This window comes from Anoplopoma fimbria, chromosome 23 (genome assembly GCF_027596085.1).
Source record: "Anoplopoma fimbria isolate UVic2021 breed Golden Eagle Sablefish chromosome 23, Afim_UVic_2022, whole genome shotgun sequence".
In the NCBI taxonomy this organism is placed as follows: Eukaryota; Metazoa; Chordata; class Actinopteri; order Perciformes; family Anoplopomatidae; genus Anoplopoma; species Anoplopoma fimbria.
The window spans coordinates 16,297,751-16,322,164 of record NC_072471.1 but is presented as its reverse complement, the minus strand read 5'-3'; the positions used below and the strand labels follow the sequence as shown (position 1 = coordinate 16,322,164).

Sequence of the window (24,414 nt, the reverse complement as noted above, 5' to 3'; positions counted from 1 at the left end):
AAAACAGAGTGTAACGAGTTGACAATTCTGTTTATTCGGCAACGATTGACTTCTGCTATTCTGTGAGGATATCCTAAGAAAGGGGGCATGAAGTTGTATTTGTTAAGTGTGATCATCCAGTTAATGTTTAATACCGTAGCGGGCTTGCATCTGCTTTCAATACAGTTCTGTTTCTTTTGCGTTTACTAAACATTGCCTGATTTGATTTGTTTTTTTTTAAATGTAGTTAGTCTAGTCTGAGTATAGACTACTAAAAGAAAAATGCAAGACTTAAGAGAAAACAGATAACATGTACATTTGTGCTTTAATCCCCACTCCTCTCCTTCCCAAACAACCCAACACATCTAGCCAGCCTTCTGAGGACATATGTAGGACAAGAGATGGTTTACCATATTCTTAATAATAGGAGGTGGTGGGTGGAGGTTGTGTGGCAGATGGTGGGCCAGGGTCATGTCCCAGGCATCGATCACATGAACATTCAGTCCTTTGAACACGGCTCTGAGCACCTTGTTACACTGCAGCGAGTGCCAGTCGCTGTTAGTTAGCGACACAGAAAGTGACAAAGCTTTGGGGTTCCCTGTTCGGATGACAACCAGCGTGCCTGGAGCCCTGTCCAGCAGGCGCACCACCGCCCTGCGGATGCTCTGCAGCCTCCTGATGTAGATCTCCATGGGAAAAGTGCCGAAGTGAGCCCAGATGCCAAAAACTATGACATTGTCTGGTCCTCCGATTAAGCCATCTAGCTCATTGGCGATGTAACGAAGGTCGCTGGTTGAGACATCGACAATCCGGATGGGAGGGCCGTGGAAGCGGGACAAAAGCAAGATATTGTTTGCATAGTCCAAGGAGATGTAAGGTCCAGCTTTATTCGGGCTGTGCAGGTCAAACTCCTTAAGACCTGAAAGGATTACAGGGGAATCAAATTAGGCTACAGTGGGAACAAAATCAAACTGTTGCCAGAAATCCCTGTTGATCAGCTACCTGGTTGTGCTGCATTGAGGAATTCAAACCACTGCCTGACGGTGGAGTCTCCAAACATGTGGACCACCTTGCCTTTCAGACACCGACTGATGGCAGACGTGTTGAATTTGCGAACTGTGGTGTCACTTAGTGCTCGCCAAAAGCCCTGGTAGTAATAACCAGAGGGTCCAGATATCACAGTGCTGCTCTTGACCTTTGGTTGACCTGGGAGGAAGTAAAATAATAAGGATGGGTTTATGCAAAATCCAGTAGTGAACAGGAAAAAACAAAACCAAAGTATAAAGTGATTCTATGAACCACTTATGGACTATCCTTACTCCTGAGAGACTTGAAACACTGCTAACAGCTGGTGCAGCGTTCATACATTTTAGCTGTGCCCCATGCTCCAAACTCTCCTCTGAAATTTGGCTGAATACATCTCTCTACAGGAGAATGCCAGAAGTGAGTCGATAACTCTTTCCACTTTTTTTCTGACAGTTTTACTCTCAGTGGACCTCATGCGAGACCATTCTGTATTCTTATCTAAACTGTTTCCTTACTTTTGTTTCATTCGGTGGGCTCGTACGAATGAGCTAATCAGATGCAGCAAACGCTCCTAACTTCAAATGATTGTAAATGACCAGGGTAAACATGATGAATGCCACCTGTGCCCAACTGAGCACGCTTTCATTAGAATAAAAAAATTGTATTAGCTAATCCCCAATAATACCATACAAGGCTACACGTCCTGCCTCATATGTCTTTATTAAAGTCTTACTTTCAGGGATTCATAAAGGTAAGACAGAATTAAGGGAACTGCTAAAGTCAAGGAATTGGGAACAAAAAAAGGTCACCTGAGGATCATACTGTCACTGAAATAAATAAGAAATGCTTCCATATGAAAACCTCTTGCTCTAATTAGTTTTAGCAATAAATATAAAATAAAATATGGTGCTTTACCTTCTTTTTGTGGCAACACGATGACACTAGCAGGTCCTGAAGCTTGAATGATGACTTTCAGGTTAACGCCACTGAAGAAAACATGAAAATGATGAAAATGATCTTAAACGCACAACATTAACAACAAGAATTCAAGAGAGAGGCGAAACATTTGAAATAATTGAATGAAGTTAAAATTGAAAAAATCGTTAAAAAGAGAAACAACTGCTTGAAAATTCATTCAACATCACAAAAAAACGTAACCCCTAAAAATCTTGTGAATTAAAGCAGCACTAATATATGTATTATTTTCATATAATCAATGGGTCCAATGAGTATGTTATGTGCAAGATACAAGGTGCAACTCACAAGGTGCAACTCACAGTGATGAACCCAGAAATAATGATTACTTTCAACAGAACGTTTGACAGTTCATAGTTTTGGTTTTACGGCCAGTGACTAAACTGATTTAGTTGATTCTCACCTCTCTCATTAACATATTTTATTAGATGCAGCAGTCAGCTGCTTGATGCCTGAAAACTGATTAACCAATTGACCCTTTGCTCCAGCTCTGACCAGAGTCTGACAACTAAACGGCTCTGCTCCATGAACTCGAATGCAGTCGTTTCAGATTTTCTTCATTTTCAGGCTGGTTTAGTGGATTTGGAGCTAGAACCTTATTTTTCCACGCAAAAAGTCTCTCTCCCTCCCTCACCTTTGAAAGAGCTTCTCTTCGTTGGCCTCGACTTTTTTGTTGTAATGTCCCATGGCGTGGTTGATCCTGGTATCACAGTTTAGGTTCTTTGGCTTGTAGCAGAACCAGGGCTCGCCTGTACGGAGGTCAGTGAAGTTGCACATCGGCTGGGTTGGACGTAGGCAGACATTACAGATGGTGGTTTCAGAGAGTGAGCCTGAGCGAAAGAGGCTCTTGAAGTAAATCCTGTCAGGGTGTTCTCTGTTCAGCCTGTTCAACACTGATATGGCCTCACCAGGATGAACCAGCATCACCTGATTGGAAAGAGAACCAGAGTTTTCCGATCATGTTCAGTCATATCAGTAAGTCCGATCATGTTCAGTCATATCAGTAATACCACTTCAAGCTCCACACTTATAAAGATCCCCATCTTCAAGTCGTGAGCCAGATTAATCTCTGACAATAATCTCTGGAGAATTGTCTATATACGTAAACGCTCCCATGAGGTAACTAAAGGTAGGCAAGGCTTCGCAAACAACCAGTTAAAAGATTAAAAACACCTACAGTGCCATTGCATTAAACATGATGGTAGCATCACCTCAACCTGTGCGTTTCCTTCCCAGAGTAAAGACAAAACAGCAGAGTAGCTCCCATTCAGATGATCCACCACTTGCCCAACCACACCTGCACCAAGCTTCCGGTTGTGCAGCCGGGCGAGTAGGAAGTCCCCCCCAGACTTCTTGGGACGACCCTGGAAGTCAGAGGTTTGAATCATAACCTCCAGCTGATCCCCTATGTGCCACTGTCCTCCTCTCCTCCCTGGGAGAATGGTGAAGGTGCTGTGAGCTGGATGACTGGTCTGCTCAATGGAAACAGGATCTGGCAAAAGTGGAGTTTCAGGCCAAGCAGTGGAGTCTAGTATGAGGCGTTCCTCCAGAGCGTGCTCAGGGGACATTGGCTGGAAGGTGCAGAAGCTGCGATGCATGTCAGGGTCAGAGGAGACTCTCGGGACGACGATGGTGGAGTTGATTTTAGGCTGAAACTGGCAGGGGGTTCGAGAAAGAGATGGCGACAAACATACATCAAACAAACGCAAAGAAAACAAATTAACCAAATAAATTCAAAGGGCCAAGAGGGAAGACGATTTCAATAATTTTGGAGGGTTTTATAACAACTGTTCTTAACATTGACCGACGGGAAACGTTTCAAGACACTCTGTTGTATGAATAGAACCCAGTAGGTTGGAACACATGGATGGGTCATTTAAAGTATAGAATAATACAAGCTTTATCCTTTACTACTAGAGGAGCTGCTGCTTTCACCAAATCAAGGTGCATGATTGAAACAAATTGCAACAAAATATCCAGAGAACCTGAATAATATTAAACATTTCAGACACTAAAACCAAGTTTTCACCTGAATGTCCATGTAAAGTAGCACAAAGGTTAAGACTGAGACGGCCAGAAAGAGGAAGATGGCGCAGGACTTCCTTCTCGTACAAGCTGTGGCCTTCATGATCAAGGATCAGTCCTACTGCATAGCACCTCCCCTGGTACTGGATTAAAAAACACATACATATATATATATACACATATATATACGTAAATATATACAACGGGTAAAATAAGTATTGAACACGTCACCATTTTTCTCAGTAAATACATTTCTAAAGGTGCTATTGACATGACATGTTCACCAGATGTAGGTAACAACCCAAGTAATCCACACATACAAAGAAAACAAAACAAATAAGTCCAGATATTTAGTTATGTGTAATAAAATGGAAAGACACAGGGAAAAAGTATTGAACACATGAAGAAAGGGAGGTGCAAAAAGGCATGGAAAGCCAAGACACCAGCTGAAATCTATCAGTAATTAGAAAGCAATCCTGCCCCTTGTCAGTGCAAATTAATATCAGCTGGTTCAGTCCCAACTGATGGCCTGTAAAAAGGTGTCTCATTACCAAGGTGTCACACAAGAAACATCTCATGATGGGTAAAAGCAAAGAGCTCTCTCAAGACCTTTGCAACCTTATTGTTGCAAAACATACTGATGGCATTGGTTACAGAAGGATTTCTAAACTTCTGAATGTTCCAGTGAGCACTGTTGGGGCCATAATCCGGAAGTGGAAACATCATTTCACCATTTACCCGACCATGACCAGGTGCTCCTCGCAAGATTTCTGACAGAGGAGTGAAAGGAATTATCAGAAGAGTTGTCCAAGAGCCAAGGACCACTTGTGCAGAGCTTCAGAAAGACCTGGAATTAGCAGGTACAATTGTTTAAAAGAAAACAATAAGTAATGCATTCAACCGCCGTGGCCTGTATGCACGCTCACCACGCAAGACTCCATTGCTGAAGAAAAAGCATGTTGAAGCTCGTTTAAAGTTTGCTGCAAAACATTTAGACAAGCCTATGAAATACTGGGAGAATATAGTCTGGTCTGATGAGACCAAAATTGAACTCTTTGGATACCATAATACACACCATGTTTGGAGGTCAAATGGCACTGCACATCACCCCAAAAACACCATACCAACAGTTAAGTTTGTGACAATATGCATGTAAAATGATTGAAGGAAGGACATTCTTGATAAAAATCTGCTGCCATCTACCAGGATGATGAAGATGAAACGAGGGAGGACATTTCAGCAAGACAATGATCCCAAACACACACCCAAGGAAACTCTCAATTGGTTTCAGAGAAAGAAAATAAAGCTGCTAGAATGGCCCAGCCAATCACCTGACTTGAATCCAATAGAAAATATATCCATCCATCCATCCATCCATTTTCCTCCGCTTATCCGGGGCTGGGTCGCGGGGGCGACAACAACACATTCCAGCTCCTCCTGGGGAACCCCTAGGCATTCCTAGGCCAGACGAGATATGTAATCCCTCCAGCGTGTTCTGGGTCTACCCCGGGGCCTCTTACCAGTTGGACGTGCCTGGAAAACCTCTAAAGGGAGCATCCTGATCAGATGCCCGAACCACCTCAGCTGGCCCCTTTCGACGTGAAGGAGCAGCGGCTCTACTCCGAGCTCCCTCCGGATGTCTGAGCACCTCACCCTATCTCTAAGGCTGAGCCCAGCCACCCTACGAAGGAAGCTCATTTCGGCCGCTTGTATTCGCGATCTCATTCTTTCGGTCACTACCCAAAGCTCATGACCAAAGGTGAGGGTTGGAATGTAGATGGACTGGTAAATTGAGAGCTTCGCACTCGGCTGTGAACCGCCCCAGTGCGTGCTGAAGGTCACGTTCTGAAGAAGCCAACAGAACCACATCATCTGCAAAAAGCAGGGATGCAATTCTGAGGTCCCCAAACCGGAAACTCTCCTCCCCCCAGCTGCACCTTGAAATCCTGTCCATGAAAATCACAAACAGGATTGGTGACAAGGGGCAGCCCTGGCGGAGGCCAACACGCACTGGGAACAAGCTCGACTTTGTGCCGAGTATCCGGACACAGCTCTCACTTTGGTCATACAAGGACCGAATGGCTCGTAGCAATGAACCAGGTACCCCATATTCCCGCAAAATACATACAGTAGACTGGATGAGCAAACTCCCATGCACCCTCCAACAGGCCTGCAAGGGTAAAGAGCTGGTCCACTGTTCCACGGTCAGGACGGAATCCGCATTGCTCCTCCTGATTCCGAGGTTCGACAATCGGCTGGAGCCTCCTTTCCAGCACCCTGGAGCAAACTTTCCCGGGGAGGCTGAGCAGTGTGATATCCCTATAATTGGAGCACACTCTCCGGTCCCCCTTTTTGAAAATGGGAACCACCACCCCGGTCTGCCACTCCACAGGCACCGTACCCGACTTCCACGCGACAGTGAAGAGACGTGTCAGCCAAGACAGCCCAACAATGTGGAGAGCCTTTAGCATCTCCGGTCGAATCTCATCCACTCCTGGCGCCTTGCCGCTGAAGAGCTTTTTAACTACCTCAACGACCTCTGCCAGGCATATGGACGAGTCTCCAGACTCTGCCTCTTCCACTGAGGACTGAAACTCCTCCCACACCCGGGTTTTTGCTTCAGCAACTGCCGTAGCTGCAGACCTTCTGGCCAACCGGTACCTGCCTGCTGATTCAGGAGACCCCTGGGCCAGCCAAGCCCGAAAGGCCTCAGTCTTCAGCTTGACAGCCTCCTTCACCACTGGTGTCCACCAGCGGGTTCTCGGATTGCCACCACAACAGGCACCGATCGCCTTCCGACCACAGCTCCTAGCAGCAGCTTCCACAATGGAGGATCTGAACATGGCCCACTCGGATTCCATGTCCCCAGCCTCCCCCGGGATGCACAAGAAATTATTCCGGAGGTGGGAGTTGAAGACCTTGCGGACAGGATCCTCAGCCAGACGTTCCCAGTTCACCCTCACCACACGTTTGGGTTTACCGGGTCTGTCCGGCAGCCTCCCCCGCCACCTGAAAATATATGGAAAGAACTAAAGATCAATTCAATTCAATTCAGTTTATTTTGTATAGCCCAGAATCACAAATTACAAATTTGCCTCAGAGGGCTTTACAATCTGTGCACATGCGACATCCTCTGTCCTTCCCTCACATCGGCACAGGAAAAACTCCCCTAAAAAAAACCTTTAACAGGGAGAAAAAAGGAAGAACCCTATGGGAGAACGACAGAGGAGGGATCCTTCTCCCAGGATGGACAGAATGCAATAGATGTCATGTGTACAGAATGAACAGCATAACAGAGATACAACACATTCAATGTATATGACATAAATGATTCATATAATAAGACTACTTATAATAAAATAGGCTGTCCTTGAGATCTGTTTTATATAAGAGTTAAAAGACAGATCCTGATCAAAGATAACTCCAAGGTTCTTAACGGTAGTGCTGGATTATCAGGCTCCTCTTCTGTGGAACCAGGTTCCAGTTTCAGTCCGGGGGGCAGACACACTCACCACTTTCAAGAGCAGGCTTAAGACCTTCCTTTTTGATAGCGCTTATAGTTAGGGCTGGTTCAGGTTCGCCTTGGTCCAGCCCCTAGATATGCTGCTATATGCCTAGACAGCCGGGGGACTACCTAGGATACGCTGAGCTCCTCTCTCCCCCTCCATCTTTATGTATTAATCTCCTATTTATGCACATTACTGATTTTGCTTCTTCCCCAGAGTTCTTGTGCTTTCTCGCCTCGCAGGTTCCCAGGAATCGGGGTTATATTTGGACTGTCATCGTGCCACCTACTGAGGCCCTGCTGACACCCACTACTACTACCACTATCATTATTAGTCACATTACTATTATTATTGCCTGTACTATTACGCTTATTGACTTGCTTGTACCCTGGAGTCTTTGTGCTTCTCGCTTCGCAGGCTTCTATAAATCGTGGCTGTACCTGGACCGTGGTCGTGCATCCTGCTACGGCCCTGCTGACACCGACTGCTACCACCATTATTATTACTAGTCACATTACTATTACTATTACCTGTACCATTAAGCATTTTAGCTTTACTTCCACCCTGAAGCCCTTTTGCTTTCTCGCTCTGCAGGTTTCCATGAATCGTTGTGGTACCTGGACCGTGGTCGTGCCTCCTGCTGTGAGCCGACTGACACCCACTGCTACTTCGATTATTATTATTAATCACATTACTATCCCTATTTTCATAATTATAATTCTACTGTAATAATTGCTGCTGTTATTATAAGTAGTCTTATTATATGAATCATTTATGTCATATACATTGAATGTGTTTTATCTCTGTTATGCTGTTCATTCTGTACACATGACATCTATTGCATTCTGTCCATCCTGGGAGAAGGATCCCTCCTCTGTCGTTCTCCCAGAGGTTTCTTCCTTTTTTCTCCCTGTTAAAGGGTTTTTTTAGGGGAGTTTTTCCTGTGCCGATGTGAGGGAAGGACAGAGGATATCGCATGTGCACAGATTGTAAAGCCCTCTGAGGCAAATTTGTAATTTGTGATTCTGGGCTATTGAATTGAATTGAATTGATAACTGAAGGCTCTGGCTCCCATCCTACTTTTATATACTCTAGGAACCACAAGTAACCCTGCATTGATTGAGCGCAGCTTTCTAGTTGGGTAATATGGAACTATAAGTTCCTTAAGATAAGACGGTGCCTGGCCAGTTAGAGCTTTGTAGGTAAGTAAAATAATTTTAAATTCTATTCTTGATTTAACAGGGAGCCAGTGCAGAGAAGCTAATACTGGAGTAATATGATCTCTTTTCTTAGTTTTTGTTAGAACACGTGCTGCAGCATTCTGGATCAACTGTAAAGATCTAAGAGACCTATTAGAGCAGCCTGATAATAAGGAGTTACAGTAATCTAGTCTAGAGGTAACAAATGCATGAACTAGTTTTTCTGCATCGCTTTGAGACAGGATTTGCCTGATTTTCGCAATGTTACGTAAATGAAAAAAGGCTGTCCTTGAGATCTGTTTTATATAAGAGTTAAAAGACAGATCCTGATCAAAGATAACTCCAAGGTTCTTAACGGTAGTGCTGGATGCTAGAGCAATGCCATCTAGAGAAACTATATCGTTAGATAATTGAATTTGAAGGTGATCTGGGCCTAGTAGGATAACTTCTGTTTTTTCAGAGTTTAACATTAAGAAGTTACAGGTCATCCAGGTTTTTATGTCCGTAAAACATGCTTGAAGTTTAGAGAACTGGTTAGTTTCGTCTGGCTTAATTGATAGATATAACTGGGTAACATCTGCATAACAATGAAAGTTTACTGAGTGTTTTCTGATAATATTCCCCAAGGGAAGCATATACAAGGTAAATAAAATAGGTCCAAGAACAGACCCCTGTGGAACTCCGTGACTAATCCTGGTTTTCATCGAGCTTTCATTGTTTACATATACAAACTGAGATCGGTCTGATAAATACGACTTAAACCAGCTAAGTGCGGTTCCTTTAATGCCTATTAGATGCTCCAATCTCTGTAATAGGATTTGGTGATCAATGGTATCAAATGCAGCACTAAGGTCTAGCAATACAAGTACAGAGACAAGTCCTTTGTCTGAAGCTATTAGAAGGTCATTGGTAATTTTCACCAGTGCCGTCTCTGTGCTATGATTCACTCTAAATCCTGACTGAAAATCCTCAAATAAACTATTGTTATGCATAAAGTCACAGAGCTGATTTGCTACTGCTTTCTCAAGGATCTTGGAGAGGAACGGAAGGTTAGATATAGGTCTATAGTTAGCCAACACCTCTGGATCAAGAGTAGGTTTCTTAAGAAGAGGTTTAATTACAGCTAGTTTGAAGGCCTGTGGTACATGGCCCGTTAGTAAAGACAGATTGATCATTTCTAATAAAGAATTGCTAATTAAAGGTAAAACTTCCTTAAGCAGCCTAGTCGGAATCAGGTCTAAGAGACAGGTCACTACTACTGAGGTTTATAGGAATACACGGCTCAACAGAGCTGTGACTCTCTGTCAGCCTGGCTACAGTGCTGAAGAGAACCCTAGGGTTGTTCTTATTTTTCTCTATTAATGCTGAATAATAGGCTGCTCTAGCATTACGGAGTGCCTTCTTATATATTTCAAGACTGTCTCGCCAGACTAACCGCGCTTCATCCACATTGGTGGAACGCCATATCCTTTCAAGTTTTCGCGATATTTGCTTTAATTCACAGGTTTGAGGGTTATACCATGGAGCAAACCTCCTTTCTTTTATTAGCTTCTTTTTTAGAGGAGCTATAGAGTCTAGTGTCATTCGCAGTGAGCATGCAGCACTATCAACAAGATGCTCAATCTGAGACGGACTAAAGTTAGCGTAGGAGTCCTCTGTTATATTGAGCAATGGTACTGAATAAAACCCTGAAGAAATCGCTTCTTTAAATTTAGCTACAGCATTATCAGATAGACATCTAGTGTAGAAACTTTTGCCTAATGGCGTACACTCTGGTAGTAAAAATTCAAAGGTTATTAGATAATGGTCCGATAAAAGAGAGTTCTGTTGAGAGACAATTACATTTTCTATTTCAATACCATATACCAGAACAAGGTCGAGGGTATGGTTAAAAGAGTGAGTCGGTTTATGTACACACTGACAGAAGCCAATAGAATCTAATAATGAACTAAACGCAGTACTAAGGCTATCATTATCCACATCCACATGAATATTAAAATCCCCTACAATAATAACTGTATCTGTCTTAAGGACTAAACTAGATAAAAACTCTGAGAATTCAGATAGGAATTCAGAATACGCACCTGGTGCACGATACACTATAACAAATAAAATTGACTTTAATGCTTTCCCGCTCGGGTTTGAAAGACTAAGAACAAGGCTTTCAAATGAGTTGTAATTTAATTTAGGTTTAGGGTTTATTAATAGGCTTGAGTCAAAGATAGCTGCTACTCCACCTCCTCGGCCTGTGCCTCGAGGAATATGAGTATTAATATAACTTGGAGTTGATTCATTAAGGCTAACGTACTCTTCATGACACAGCCAGGTTTCAGTAAGACAAAATAAATCAATATGATTATCTGATATTAAATCATTTACAAGTACACCCTTAGATGACAGAGATCTAATATTTAAGAGTCCACATTTAATTGTCCTGTTTTGATGCACTGTTGCATTGGTTGCCTTAACTTTTATTAAGTTATTTTGTATAACTCCTCTTCTGTTGACTTTAAATAATTGAAGTGGCCGTGGGGCAGACAGTCTCTATGGGGTTTTGGGTGGGTAAATGGGTGGGTAACTGCTCCAAAGGAAGCGCAGAGAAGTGTGAAAGACTGCGACTCTGCTTCTGCTTCCTGGTCTGAACTCTGGGTCATGGATTAGGTCCACTAATGAACTGGGTCAGATTTCTAGAGATGAGATCCGCTCCATCCAAAGTAGGATGAATGCCGTCTCTCCTAATCAGACCAGGTTTTCCCCAGAAAGTATGCCAATTGTCTACGAAGCCCACATTGTTTGCAGGACACCACCTCGACAGCCAGCGGCGGAATGATGACATGCGGCTATACATCTCATCATTGACCAGGTTAGGGAGAGGGCCAGAGAATACTACGGAGTCCGACATTGTCTTTGCGTATGAACACACCGATTCCACGTTCAATTTAGTGACCTCCGAGCGACGTAATCGGGTGTCATTACCGCTGACGTGAATAACAATCGTACTGTATTTACGTTTAGCCTTAGCCAGCAGTTTCAAATGGGATTCTATCTCGCCCGCTCTGGCCCCGGGGATGCAGTTAACTATAGCCCCTGTCTTCGCTAACTTCACGTTTCTCAGAATGGAGCTGCCGATCACCAGAGCTGGTTTCTCAGCGGGTGTGTCGCTGAGCGGGGAGAACTGGTTAGAAACGTTAAGTGGTTGGTGGTGACCCGTGTGCTTCGACATAGAGTTATGCTTCCCTTGGACAGTCACCCAGCCTCCCGGCTGCTCGGGGGTTCCAGGGGGACGGCTAGCAGGAGCTACGTCTGGTTGGCCCGCACCGACTACGGGGGTGGGCTGGCTAACTACAGGAGCTAACGACTGAGCTTCAATGGTGCGGAACCGGGCCTCTAACTCACTGAGCCTCGCCTCCAACCTAACAAACAAACTACATTTGTTACATGTACCCTTATCAGTAAAGGAGGCAGAGGCATGGCTAAACATGTATCACCAGGGACAACGAGGAGGAGTACAGAGGACTGATTGAGAGCTTCATCACATGGTGCAGCAACAACCACCTGAAGCTCAACATCAGCAAGACCAAGGAGCTTGTGGTGGACTACCAGAGGAACAGAAGCCCCCCTGTCCCTGTTTTCATTCAGGGAGGGGAAGTGGAGAGGGTTGAGTCCTACAAGTACCTTGGGGTGCAGATAAACAATAAACTGGACTGGACACACAACACTGACGCCCTATACAGGAAAGGACAGAGCAGGCTGTTCTTCCTGAGGAGGCTGAGGTCCTTCAATGTGTGCAATAAACTGCTCAAGGCATTCTACCAGTCTGTGGTAGCCAGCGCCCTCTTCTTTGCTGTGGTGTGCTGGGGTGGTGGCATCAGGACTGGAGATGCCAACAAGCTCAACAAGCTGGTGAGGAAAGCCAGCTCTGTGGTGGGTCTGGAGCTGGACAGTCTGGAGTCAGTGGGTGAGAGGAGGATGAAGGCCAAACTCGGAGCCATCCTGGACAATCCCTCTCACCCGCTCCATGAGGAGCTGTGGCAGCTGGGCAGCTCTTTCAGCTGTCGGCTTTCTACCAAAGAGCAGGACGGAGCGCTTCAGACGCTCATTTGTGGCCACTGCCATCAGACTGTACAACAACAGTGGAGACCACAGTCTGTCATCATGCTGACCAGCCCCCCTCATGTGGATATACTGTACATTTTTTTATTTTATTTGTATTCTTATTTTTATTTTATTGTATGTGTATTTATTATCTGTTTCTGTGTAGTTGAGCTGCTGCAACACTTGAATTTCCCCCATGGGGATCAATAAAGGAATATAATAATAAAAACATGAGACACACTGAGCAGGAGAGAGGAGAGCCATCGCTAGCTGCTAAGCTAAACGAGGCTAGCTAGCGTTAGCAGAACTGAACAACCTGTAAACTGTTGGTTTAAGCGAAAAGTCGCTGAATTAAGATGTGATATGAGTGTTCAAGTGTTTTAAATGTAAAACAGGTAATTAGCCGCTATAATCAAGAATGTCACACAATTCACTAGTTTTCGCTGGAGCTGCGAAAAGCACGCTATCAACTACTCTGAGAACCGGAAGTGACGCAACACGCTTACCGCAGTACGTCAGCACGTCATCTCGAGGCCCACAGGAACCTTCAATATTTGAAGACTTTGTGTGGAAGAATGGTCCAAAATCACACCTGAGCAATGCATGCAACTAGTTTCTCCATACAGGAGGCGTCTTGAAGCTATCATTACCAACAAAGGCTTTTGTACCAAGTATTGAATAAATTTCAGTAAGCGTGTTCAATACTTTTTCCCTGTGTCATTCCATTTTATTACACATAACTTAATTTCTGAACATATTTGTTTGGTTTTCTTTGTATGTATGGATTACATCTGTTGAAAATTTCATGTAAATAGCACCTTTAGAAATATATTTACTGAGAAAAATGGTGACGTGTTCAATACTTATTTTCCCCGCTGTAATACACATACACACATGCATACACATATACACAAACATACACACATACATACACAAACATACACACATACATACACAAACATACACATATACATACACAAAAATATACACACATAAATACACAAACATACATACACAAACATACACACACAGAGAAGATGTAGACGAGTAAAAAAACAAGCTCAAAACAAGTATTATAAATAAGTAATAACACAGTAAAGAGTATTAATTAAGTAAAAAAACTTTAAAAATCCACAATAACTAAAACGTTATGTAAACATACAGAATAATTTTGGTATTATTGTTTGTTTATATTGCACAGATTTATATAGTCATTTTTTGGTATGTCTGACCTACTGGGAGCAGAGTTGGTTGTGCAGCCTGACAGGAAGGAAGGACCTGCGGTACCTCTCCTTCACACACCGGGGGTGAAGCAGCTGGTGGCTGAAGGAGCTGCACAGAGCTGCCAGTGTCCAGCATGGGGTGGAGGTGTTGTCCATCAGGGATGATAGCTTAGCCATCATCCTCCTGTCTCCCACCACTTCCACCATATCCAGTGGACATCCCAGGACACTGCTGGCCTTCCTGACAAGTTTGTTTAGTCTCTTCCTGTCGGCTGTCGAGATGCTGCTGCCCCAGCAGACCACTGCATAGAAGATGGCTGATGCCACCACAGAGTCGAAAAAGGTCCTCAGGAGTGCTCCCTGCACTCCAAAGGACTTTTTGTTAGTGTTGTCAGTCCAGTCCAGTTTATTGTTCAAGTGAACACCCAGGTACTTATAAGATTTCACAATCTCAATGTCCATTCCCTTGATGTTCACTGGTACCGGAGGAGAGTGTTTACCCCGGCGGAAGCCCAAGGACCAATCATTTTTGTACTGTATTTGATTTGTGGTCTTAGAAACCTGTGTTATGAATATTGTAATTCAACACAAAGTAAAGCCAAATAAAAAACAACTGAGAAATGTTGGAAAAGATGGAATCTAAAGGGTTAAAATGGACTGACAAATGTCATTTTGTACAGGAAAAGAGGGGACTAAATTAATTCTATACAGTCCAAGTTTGGAAAACCTTTTCTGGTTGTAGCTTTGTCCAAACAAATGTCAACATGTAAAGCCTTATTCATTGATCTGTATCTTGGTTAGATGATTCTGAGATAAGTTGTAGATTGCTCATCACAATTTCAAGTTCAGTTCAGCTTCTGTCTGGACAGAGGTTACTGTAAAATAATACAGTTAATACAATTTAAAGATATAAAATTTCCTCCTAAAATTTCAAAAAGCTACAATGACAACATTGCTGGTGTTATTTTACTAATAAAAATAAAAAACAATACAGACTAGATGATATTTAGTTTAGATAAATAAGCATGATCTATTTTGCTTATTTCTTTTTAATTCATCCATGCTAGAGTGTGAATGTCACTCCATGCTATCTAAGAGGGAACTTGTGTCATTCCATACAATACAAGTGTGGACCCTTCTCTATACTATTAATCAACAAAATTAATTGAGGACACAAGTTCATTGTAAAATTAATTTAAATCCAGTGCCACCACCTGTTTAATACCTGCTTGTAAAAACTGTACAAAGGAATTTTTGTGGACGGAATAATTTTAAAGGTCTAATAAAAGTCTAATAATAAATCAGCAAGTTATTAAAAATGAAAAGAAAGGCATTTTATTCCCAATTTCATCCTCTTTTTTTGCTTCCTCTTTCAGATTTTTAAGTACTCATTACTCCCTTGCTTTCTGGGTAACACTTCATTTTAATAGTGTCAAGCCTAAACATTGTTAAGCCATCCACTACAGCTGAGCCTTTATATTTAGTTACAACAATATAATAATAATAATAATAATGTTTAAAGAATAATATTGAATTATATGTTTAGATTTTACTTAAGTACTATTAATGTTGCTTGTTTCTTTCCATACCTGGAGTTTTAATGTGTGAATTTGTGTAATTTTGTACCAGCCAACAGTGGACCTTTGTCATTATGTACCAGCCAACAGTGGACCTCTGTCATTCCATACAATACAAGTGTGGACATTTTTACTCTAATCTGCATCAACAAACAAATTTGATTCCTATAAGTGTAGAGTAAGTATCAGGCAAGTATTTTGGAACTGAAAAAGTTTAAAGGTCTAGGTAAAGTCTAATGTCAAATTAGTTGAAAATAAAGGATTTTTCTGCTGACTATTTTTTGACTATTCTAATTTTATCCTGGTAGTTTTTATATTGTTTTCTTTTAGATTCTAAAATATGTATTACTCTCCTGCCCGCTGGGTAGCCCTTTAAATTATTACAGTGCCAAAACTAAAACTTAAAGTATCCACTTAAGTTGAGCAATTCTATTTTGTTACATAAAAATAATCAAAAAATCATGTTTCAAGGGACAGGTTGCTTCACAAAGTAACCTTCTTAATGGCCCATCTACAGTCTGAAAGACAGGCTTGGAGGAGTGTTAAAAACGACGTGTGTGTGAATTGGTCGTTAAAAAACTCAGCCTGCAGGATCAGTGCTGAGTATGGAATTAAACACTCACACACTTTCAAGTCCCCACTTGGCTAAAATTATAAAAAGTATACATACCAGAGGGTTTTAGACATGATTTTAGCTTGATTCAAGGCATGACCATCAGGGGACTTAAAAAATGTCCCGTTTGCCGTTCAATCCCCTGTTGGTGACTAGTTTATGACGCCTAAGTCCACTGTTGTATAGGAAGGTAAGTGCTCACATACACACACACAAACACACACACACACACACACACACACACACACACGTATATACGCATATACACTCACCGGCCATTTTATTAGGCACACCTGTTCAATTTCTTGTTAACACAAATAGCTAATCAGCCAATCACATGGCAGCAATTCAATGCATTTAGGCATCTAGACATGGTGAAGACGACTTGCTGAAGTACAAACCGAGCATCAGAATGGGGAAGAAAGGGGATTTAAGTGACTTTGAACGTGGCATGGTTGTTGGTGCCAGACGGGCTGGTCTGAGTATTTCAAAAACTGCTGATCTACTGGGATTTTCACACGCAACCATCTGTAAGGTTTACAGAGAATGGTCCAAAAAAGAGAAAATATCCAGTGAGCGGCAGTTGTGTGGACGAAAATGCCTTGTTGATGTCATTCCTGTCAGCTAAGAACAGGAAACTGAGGCTACAATTCGCACAGGCTCACCAAAATTGGACAATAGAAGATTGGAAAAACGTTGCCTGGTCTGATGAATCTCGATTTCAGCTGCGACATTCAGATGGTAGGGTCAGAATTTGGCATAAACAACATGAAAGCATGGATCCATCCTGCCTTGTATCAACGGTTCAGGCTGGTGGTGGTGGTGTAATGGTGTGGGGGATATTTTCTTGGCACACTTTGGGCCCCTTAGTACCAATTGAGCATCGTTTAAACGCCATGGCCTACTTGAGTATTGTTGCTGACCATGTCCATCCCTTTATGACCACAGTATACCCATCTTCTGATGGCTACTTCCAGCAGGATAATGCACCGTGTCCCAAAGCTCACATCATCTCGAACTGGTTTCTTGAACATAACAATGATTGTCATGTTTTTTTTGATTGTTTCGATCTTTGATTGTCTCACCCATCACATCGGCTACAGCACTAATCAAGTCATTCTGGATTTGACTTGAGGTTCCAATAAACACTTTGGAAGTGGATAGATGGTAGTGAAAGTCTGCCTCATTTTCCGCTAAAAACGATAGTAGCTCCAGGTTATTACCACGATAAGCCGATTCTCTGCTTTCGTCATGGCCCCTGAAAGGTAACTCCTGTTTCCCAAGGAAAATCACACAATGGATCAGACGTTTTCACCTTTTTGTTGTGCATCGTCATTTCTCTCCCTCTCTGTTCATCCAGCTGTAGCTCAATCCTTGTGTCTCAAAAAGTTTTCAGAGTTATCGTTGCCTTAAGATGACCTGCTGTGTTTTGGTGTTTTTGTGCAGCCTTAGTTAAACAGCTAAGATTAGCACCCTTGTCGGTTCCGAACAGCAAGCACTCCCAGCAGTACAGCCTCTTGTGTTGGACTGAGCCCGTAAGCCAAGGGTATCGTTCCCAGTTGCTAGCCTGAAAATGGCGCACATAGCCGGCTTTTGCAGGTTGCTTGAGCTCAAGGTGTCCGGCGTTGGGCGCCCTTTTTTAACAATGTCCATCTTTTCAATGAAAGGTCGTCTGGAAAAGGGCACTGATAATAATTTGGCGATTATATCGTCTCCAACTGCGACGATATCATCCCCACCCGCTGTGTGAATAATAGCTCCACCTGTTGCCATTTTCAGAGTCTATCAATCGCTAATTAGCACTAAGCTAAGAGAACACGCCCACTGGCTACGAATCCAAATATGATTGGTTGATCAAATTGTCAATCCAAACGTACGCTCTCATTACATTCAATTGTAAGAGGATTCTATCAAGGAAACAGAATACCCTGGATGGAGGATATTCTACCCAGAGACACTGAGAGAAAAATATCTGATTGGTTGCATTTTTTTCCCAACATTAAACCACTCGAATGCGCAAAGCATGGACGGAAAACAACAGAAACAAGTTGGCGTAATTTAAAATTTAAAATTGTAATTTATTAATAAAAATATATTTTATTTTATTTATAGAATTAATCAGATATGTTTTTTTATTTTTTTATATCTGAGGATTCTAGGGCCTTCTCTGAATACCTTGAAGGCCCTGACATTTCGTCACTGATGTACACATTTATATACACATATATACAACAATTGTGTAACTGACATCTTGTCAGAACTTCTTTCTTGCTGTTGAACTTGATCTATTGCGTCATGTACATGTTATAACACTATGTAAATATTTGAATACATTTGGACACTCCAGTCTTTTGCAATCCAAACCCCACTCTGCAAAGGAATCCTTAAAACAAATATTTGTTTTCACTGTCATACATATCAGAGGTGCTCCAGTCGTTCTGCTAATTAGTTTTTCATTGTTGTTCAAATGAGTGTCTGCAAATAATGATCACAGTAGGGTTTCACACATAATTTAGTTGTATTAATCATTTGTTTTTAGAGTTACCGTGGTTGTTGGGGGAGGTCCTTTCCTGGTGTAATATTACAAAATGGGCCTGATTTCCCGTTGCCGACCCTGCCTGTCTGGACTTCCCTGCCTTGCCTGTGCCCCGGTCAACGACTCAGCCTTCTGTCCCCAACCACTGGATTTCGACCTTGCTTTTGCCTCGGTTAGCCACCTTAGCCTTCTGTCCCCGACCATGCGTTTAGCCTCCGCTTCCTCTGGTTTCCGTCTGCCTGATCCCCTGCCTGTTTCCCACTGTGAGTCTTATCCTGCCTGTTTGTTTGCTGTTTGTCCCACTCACAAATAAATCTGCTGCACTATATTCTTTGTCCAGTCGCACTGCTATTGGGTCCACACTACCCCTCCCTGACACCTTTTGTATAATGACACTTGAGATACATGTCGATGCTGATACTTTTGCACTTTTTTCTTACATCAAGTTTTGAATGCATGCTTTTATAGGATGATCATATGTTTTTAACTGTATTTAAATATTAAATCGACAGAGTATCCAGTAACTACAGTCAAGTTAATGAACTGTAATGTACAAAGTACAAATTTCGCTCTGAAATTAAGTGGATCAGAACTATAAAGCAGCATAAAACAGAAGTAGTTGAAGTAAAGTACCTCAATAGTTTACACATGTAGAGTATATACTTTAAGTGTTTCATGTGTCTTACCTCATTAAAGATTCATTGGGAGACTCTGTTCAAAACAGTGGGATCCGTCACCTTATTTCAGTATCTCATGTTGATGATGCCTTCTCTTCTTAAACACTCCCATATGCCAAAAGCACTGCCCCAATATGTGTAGTTTCTTTTAAAGGCACAGAAAAAAAAAAAGGAGTAGGGGCTTCATTCAAAGTTTTAAAATACCTTAATTGAAACAAATACTTAAAAAAAGAACATAAAGATAATAAAAAGTCTTCAGGCTTTTCTTAACCTTTGTACTCTGTTCCACATTTGGAATACAGCAACAAGGCTGTAACGATATTAATCCTGCGTGCTTACTAACTGTTGGAATGCTGATTAAGCAAAGCAAGTATTGTTCTTCTAAGCTTTATTGTTGGAATGCTGATTAAGCAGTTCTGCATACTTTCAGTTCTGCATACTTTCAGCTACAGAAACCGTTCAACTATCAAATTATTCAGCTCTTTCAGGACATTCCTGCTATGACTTTTCTCATTTCTACCTCTTATAATATAATATTAAGCAATATTCATATTTTTCATATAATGGTTCCCTATGGGGGAAATCCTCAAATCTTCTCAAACTTCTTCAACTTTGAAAGCTTTCTGTTTCCCCATACATTCAGCTAGAGACACCATTTAAACTCTCAAATGTTCACAAAACCTTGAACTATGAAGGTATGATTCAGCTTTTTAATATCTTGTACAGTTTTTTGAATAATCACACTTATGTTTAATGCTTTTGTCAGACCTTTTCTGAGTTTCAGTATCAGTAATAGTAGTAGTAGTTTGAGAGGTGCACCTCAGCTTTAACTCCATGTAAAGCCTATGTATCTGTGAGTCTCTTTGAAGTCATATTGCTATGGCAACCTGTGATGCTGGCAGGTGATTGATGTGAGCTAATTGGTGCAGTTTGACACACACAGAGACAATGACACACGCACACACATACACAAATGACTTGGAGATATTCAGGCAATTGTTATAACGTCTGTCTGTCTGTCTGTCTGTCTCTCTATCTACCTGCCTGTCTGTCTGTCTCTCTCGCTCTGTCTGTCTCTCTGTTTCTCTCTCTCTCTCTCTCTCTCTCTCTCTCTTTCTCTGTCTCTCTCTCTCTTTCTCTCACTCTCCATCTGTCTGTCTGTCTCTCTATCTATCTGTCTCTCTCACTGTCTGTCTGTCTCTCTCTGTCTCTGTCTGTCTCTCTGTTTGTCTCTCTCTCTCTTTTTCTCTTCCTCTCTGTTTGTCTGTCTGTTTGTCTCTCTGTCTCTCTCTCTCTTTCACTCTCACTTCCTTTCTCCCTCTCTCTTACTCTTTCTCTCTTTCTGTGATCTCTGTTTCTCTATCTCTCAATCTCTTCCACTCTGTCCTTAAAAATTTCTAATTTTCAGTTTTCTTCAATTAATTTCATTTCAATTACTACTACTACTATTACTACTACTACTACTACTACTACTACTACTACTATTACTACTACTACTAAAACTATTTATTCTTCTACTACTTTTGCTGATTAAACAGTTTTTTCTACTAAACCACTGATACTACTACTGCTACTACTACTATAATTTCAGCTTCTTAAACTACTACTCTTGTTATGACTACTTCTTCTACTATTACTACCACCTCTACAGTTTAACAGTTCAGCTTCCAGATTTTTCTTCATTGTATTTCAGCTCTTTGCTTCTTTTGATGATGCAGTTCAGCTTCCATCTCTGCCAGTTTTACAATTCAACTACCAGGTTTTTCAGCAGTGCAGTTCTTGGCTTTTGGCCTTTTTCAGGAAAGTCATTTCAAACTTCCACACATTCAGCAATGCTCTGTGACTGATTTCAGCTTTCAGCATTCCAACTCATTTTCTGCAGGAAATGCATTTTCTAGTATTATTTATGCGATTGGACTTACTTTTTTTCGCAAATGAACCTCAAATGTACCTCAAATGAACCCCAAACTAACCCTAAATGAACCTCAATGATAAAGCTGACTTAGAACTGTCAATATATGCGACGTCTTCGGGCAGTAGCAGCCACACAGTCAAAATTTCTTACGAAATAATAATAATTACTCTTCTGATCAAGATTTTACAAAATATGAAAAGCTTATAAAACACACAATGCATTGCTGAAGTTTAAACCACCGGGTCTAAACATTTTCAGCTTGTCCTTAACCTTTATTTATTTTTAACATTTAAATATGTCCTGATTATCCCGAGTTCTAAAATAAAAAAGATAGTTTATTATTTTCTCTTTTTTTCTTTGAATTTTAATTCAGGATTAGGAAATCCTGAATTAAAAATCCTGCTAGACGAAACTGAAAAGCAGTGCACCTTTTCACTCTGTTTTCTATGTTAAGATTTGATTTTACTAAAGACGTTGCCATCAGTGGAATGCTGTTTATTTGCATTGCAAAACACTTCTTTTCCAAGCGTATCCCTTTTTTTTTAGGTTTAAATGAATTTAGGCTTATGAGCTTTTGAAACTTTGCTAACTTTAAGTTAGTAGCTTCATAAAATCCAGTAAAAACAGTGCAAGATACTAAAATTTGGGAGACACAGATACACAGATACACATAACCCCTAAACATCCAAATCACTGCTGTTAGAGATAATGACAGGGTTAGGTGTAAAGGCTGAAATTATTCAAGGCTAAACACACTTAAGATTACACACTGTTTGACTTTGCTCGGCTGAGTCTTGTCTACAGCAGTATAAAGGATCTCTGCAGTAGTTGAGTTATTACTCGACAGATCTGGGCTATTTCCCTGGAGCCAAAGGGCCTTCCTTAAATTAAGTGTGTACTTTTCCTCTAAAGATCTTGGAGTACTCAGTAGTGTACAGACAAGGCTGGGTGCCAGAGATTATACTGTATTTAGTAATTTAGCCTTTCTTTGCCTCAATTCAGCTCGAATAAATTCTGCACTTTACAATGTTTTCCTGACTTTTGTTTCAGTGAGGCACTATGTAGAAAAATCAATGCAGCAGCTTCATTAGTTTGTAACTGATAAGGAAGCGTTCGTGGGATTTTATTTTAAGTGTTAGTATATAGCTGTTTGTCATGACATTGCATGCTTGGCTAGACGAGGCCACAATAAAGGTTGAAAAAGATTCATATATAAATTGGAACAAGTCTTGTGCTGTTAACTGACGTTCCATCGAGGGGCTGCTGATCTAACTAGTTTGTTGAATATTGCTGCAATATATATAATGTATATAAAGTGGTGCATTGGTAGTGAAGGGAATTCATTACATTACATTACATTACAGTCATTTAGCAGACGCTTTTATCCAAAGCGACTTACAATCAGTAGTATATTACATATCATTCACCCATTCACACACTGATGACAGGCTACCATGCAAGGTGCCACCATCAGACTCTAACTAACATTCGTGCAACATCCAGTCCACACCGACGGCAAGCCTTCGGGAGCAACTTGGGGTTAAGTGTCTTGCCCAAGGACACATCAACTGCCGAGGCCGGGTATCGAACCACCGACCCTCTGATTGGAGAACTACCTTGCTCTCCACTACACCACAGCCGCCCCTCCCCATTCACATCAGAAACCAATGGGGAACATATGTTTTTTGTCCCTTGTGTTCTGGTACCAAAATGAATCAAAACAACTCGCACCTGAAGCAATCCAGAATGGGATATCAATGTTACTTGCCAACAGAAGAGTCAACTCATTTGAAGAATCAATCTACCTTTTCATCTATTGGGACCGAAAATGAAAAAGCTAGGCTCACGCACTTAAATTTGAGTTACCAACAAGAAATGGAACGGATTCCTCCCGATATTTAAGGGTGACAGCCTAAATAAAGAAAAACGTTTATAAGATTTTATTCATTAATTCAAACTATGTAAGACGTATATCATGACTTAAAATCATGCATATAAAAAAATTATGTAATTCATTTTTCTAATTACCTTTTGTTTTTTTGCTCTCTTGTAAAATTAATACGAAAATACAACTTTGTTACAGTAAGGTGAGGAAATGTGATTGTTTACTTCCACCCCTGGCTATTCCTGTGTGCTATTCATCTGTCTCTTTGGTCCTCTAGCGAATTTATACCGGCTAAAAACCTACATTGAGGCGTTTTTATTAAATTGGTTTGACAAATATAATCCTTTTGGGATTCATAGAGACTCAGTGGTACTTAGTAGAGAGCTTATTTTATAACTTCTTGGTCTGGGTACCCAGGGGCGCCGCTAGGGATTTTGGGCCCCATGAAAAGAATCTTTACAGGGCCCCCAACACAGCGGCAAAATTTTTTGATGCTATTTTACATACAATTATGCATTTTAATGGTATTTTTGACTATCATTACCATATTTGTGAAAGAAGAACAGCATGACAGTTGACATGTACAGTAGGGGAAGAATATAAAACATGTGTGATTATATGTTAGTTAATAACTTAGTGTCATTATTTTTTCTGTATTATAATTTCAATTCAATTCAATTCAATTCAGTTTATTTTGTATAGCCCAGAATCACAAATTACAAATTTGCCTCAGAGGGCTTTACAATCTGTGCACATGCGACATCCTCTGTCCTTCCCTCACATCGGCACAGGAAAAACTCCCCTAAAAAACCCCTTTAACAGGGAGAAAAAAGGAAGAAACCTCTGGGAGAGCGACAGAGGAGGGATCCTTCTCCCAGGATGGACAGAATGCAATAGATGTCATGTGTACAGAATGAACAGCATAACAGTTCTTAGATACAACACATTCAATGTATATGACATAAATGATTCATATAATAAGACTACATATAATAACAGCAGCAATTATTACAGTAGAATTATAGCCATGAAAATAGGGATAGTAATGTGACTAATAATAATAATCGAAGTAGCAGTGGGTGTCAGTCGGCTCACAGCAGGAGGCACGACTACGGTCCAGGTACCACAACGATGGTACCTGGACCGTAATTTCATCATCATTAGGGGCCTCTCTGGGCCCCCC

General features: G+C 41.4%; 1 protein-coding gene across 5 annotated transcripts; it reads right to left on the bottom strand.

Moving 5' to 3' along the window:
- Window positions 1-5: 5 nt before the first annotated feature.
- Window positions 6-19,537, bottom strand: LOC129112254 (NXPE family member 3-like). 5 transcript variants are annotated; one of them, XM_054624263.1, is made up of 7 exons: window positions 19,441-19,537; window positions 4,010-4,148; window positions 3,192-3,635; window positions 2,615-2,907; window positions 1,921-1,991; window positions 982-1,185; window positions 6-898 (listed from the first exon to the last, which is right to left on the bottom strand). In XM_054624263.1, the coding sequence occupies exons 2-7, from the start codon at window positions 4,106-4,108 to the stop codon at window positions 345-347; spliced, it is 1,665 nt and encodes a 554-aa protein (XP_054480238.1). In that variant the 5' UTR covers window positions 4,109-4,148; window positions 19,441-19,537; the 3' UTR covers window positions 6-344. The 5 variants fall into 5 exon arrangements, with proteins under 5 accessions (XP_054480238.1, XP_054480239.1, XP_054480240.1 ...); XM_054624264.1 differs by lacking the exon at window positions 19,441-19,537 and adding an exon at window positions 18,764-18,864; XM_054624265.1 differs by lacking the exon at window positions 19,441-19,537 and adding an exon at window positions 14,038-14,379.
- Between the last annotated feature and the right edge of the window lie 4,877 nt (window positions 19,538-24,414).

Coding starts and splice junctions, on each gene's coding strand:
- LOC129112254 (XM_054624263.1), bottom strand. CDS start 4,108: ATGAAGGCCACAGCTTGTACGAGAAGGAAGTCCTGCGCCATCTTCCTC. Junction 3,636..4,009: donor TACTTTACATGGACATTCAG/GTGAAAACTTGG, acceptor ACCCCCTGCCAG/TTTCAGCCTAAAATCAACTC. Junction 1,992..2,614: donor GAAGAGAAGCTCTTTCAAAG/GTGAGGGAGGGA, acceptor TGTTTTCTTCAG/TGGCGTTAACCTGAAAGTCA.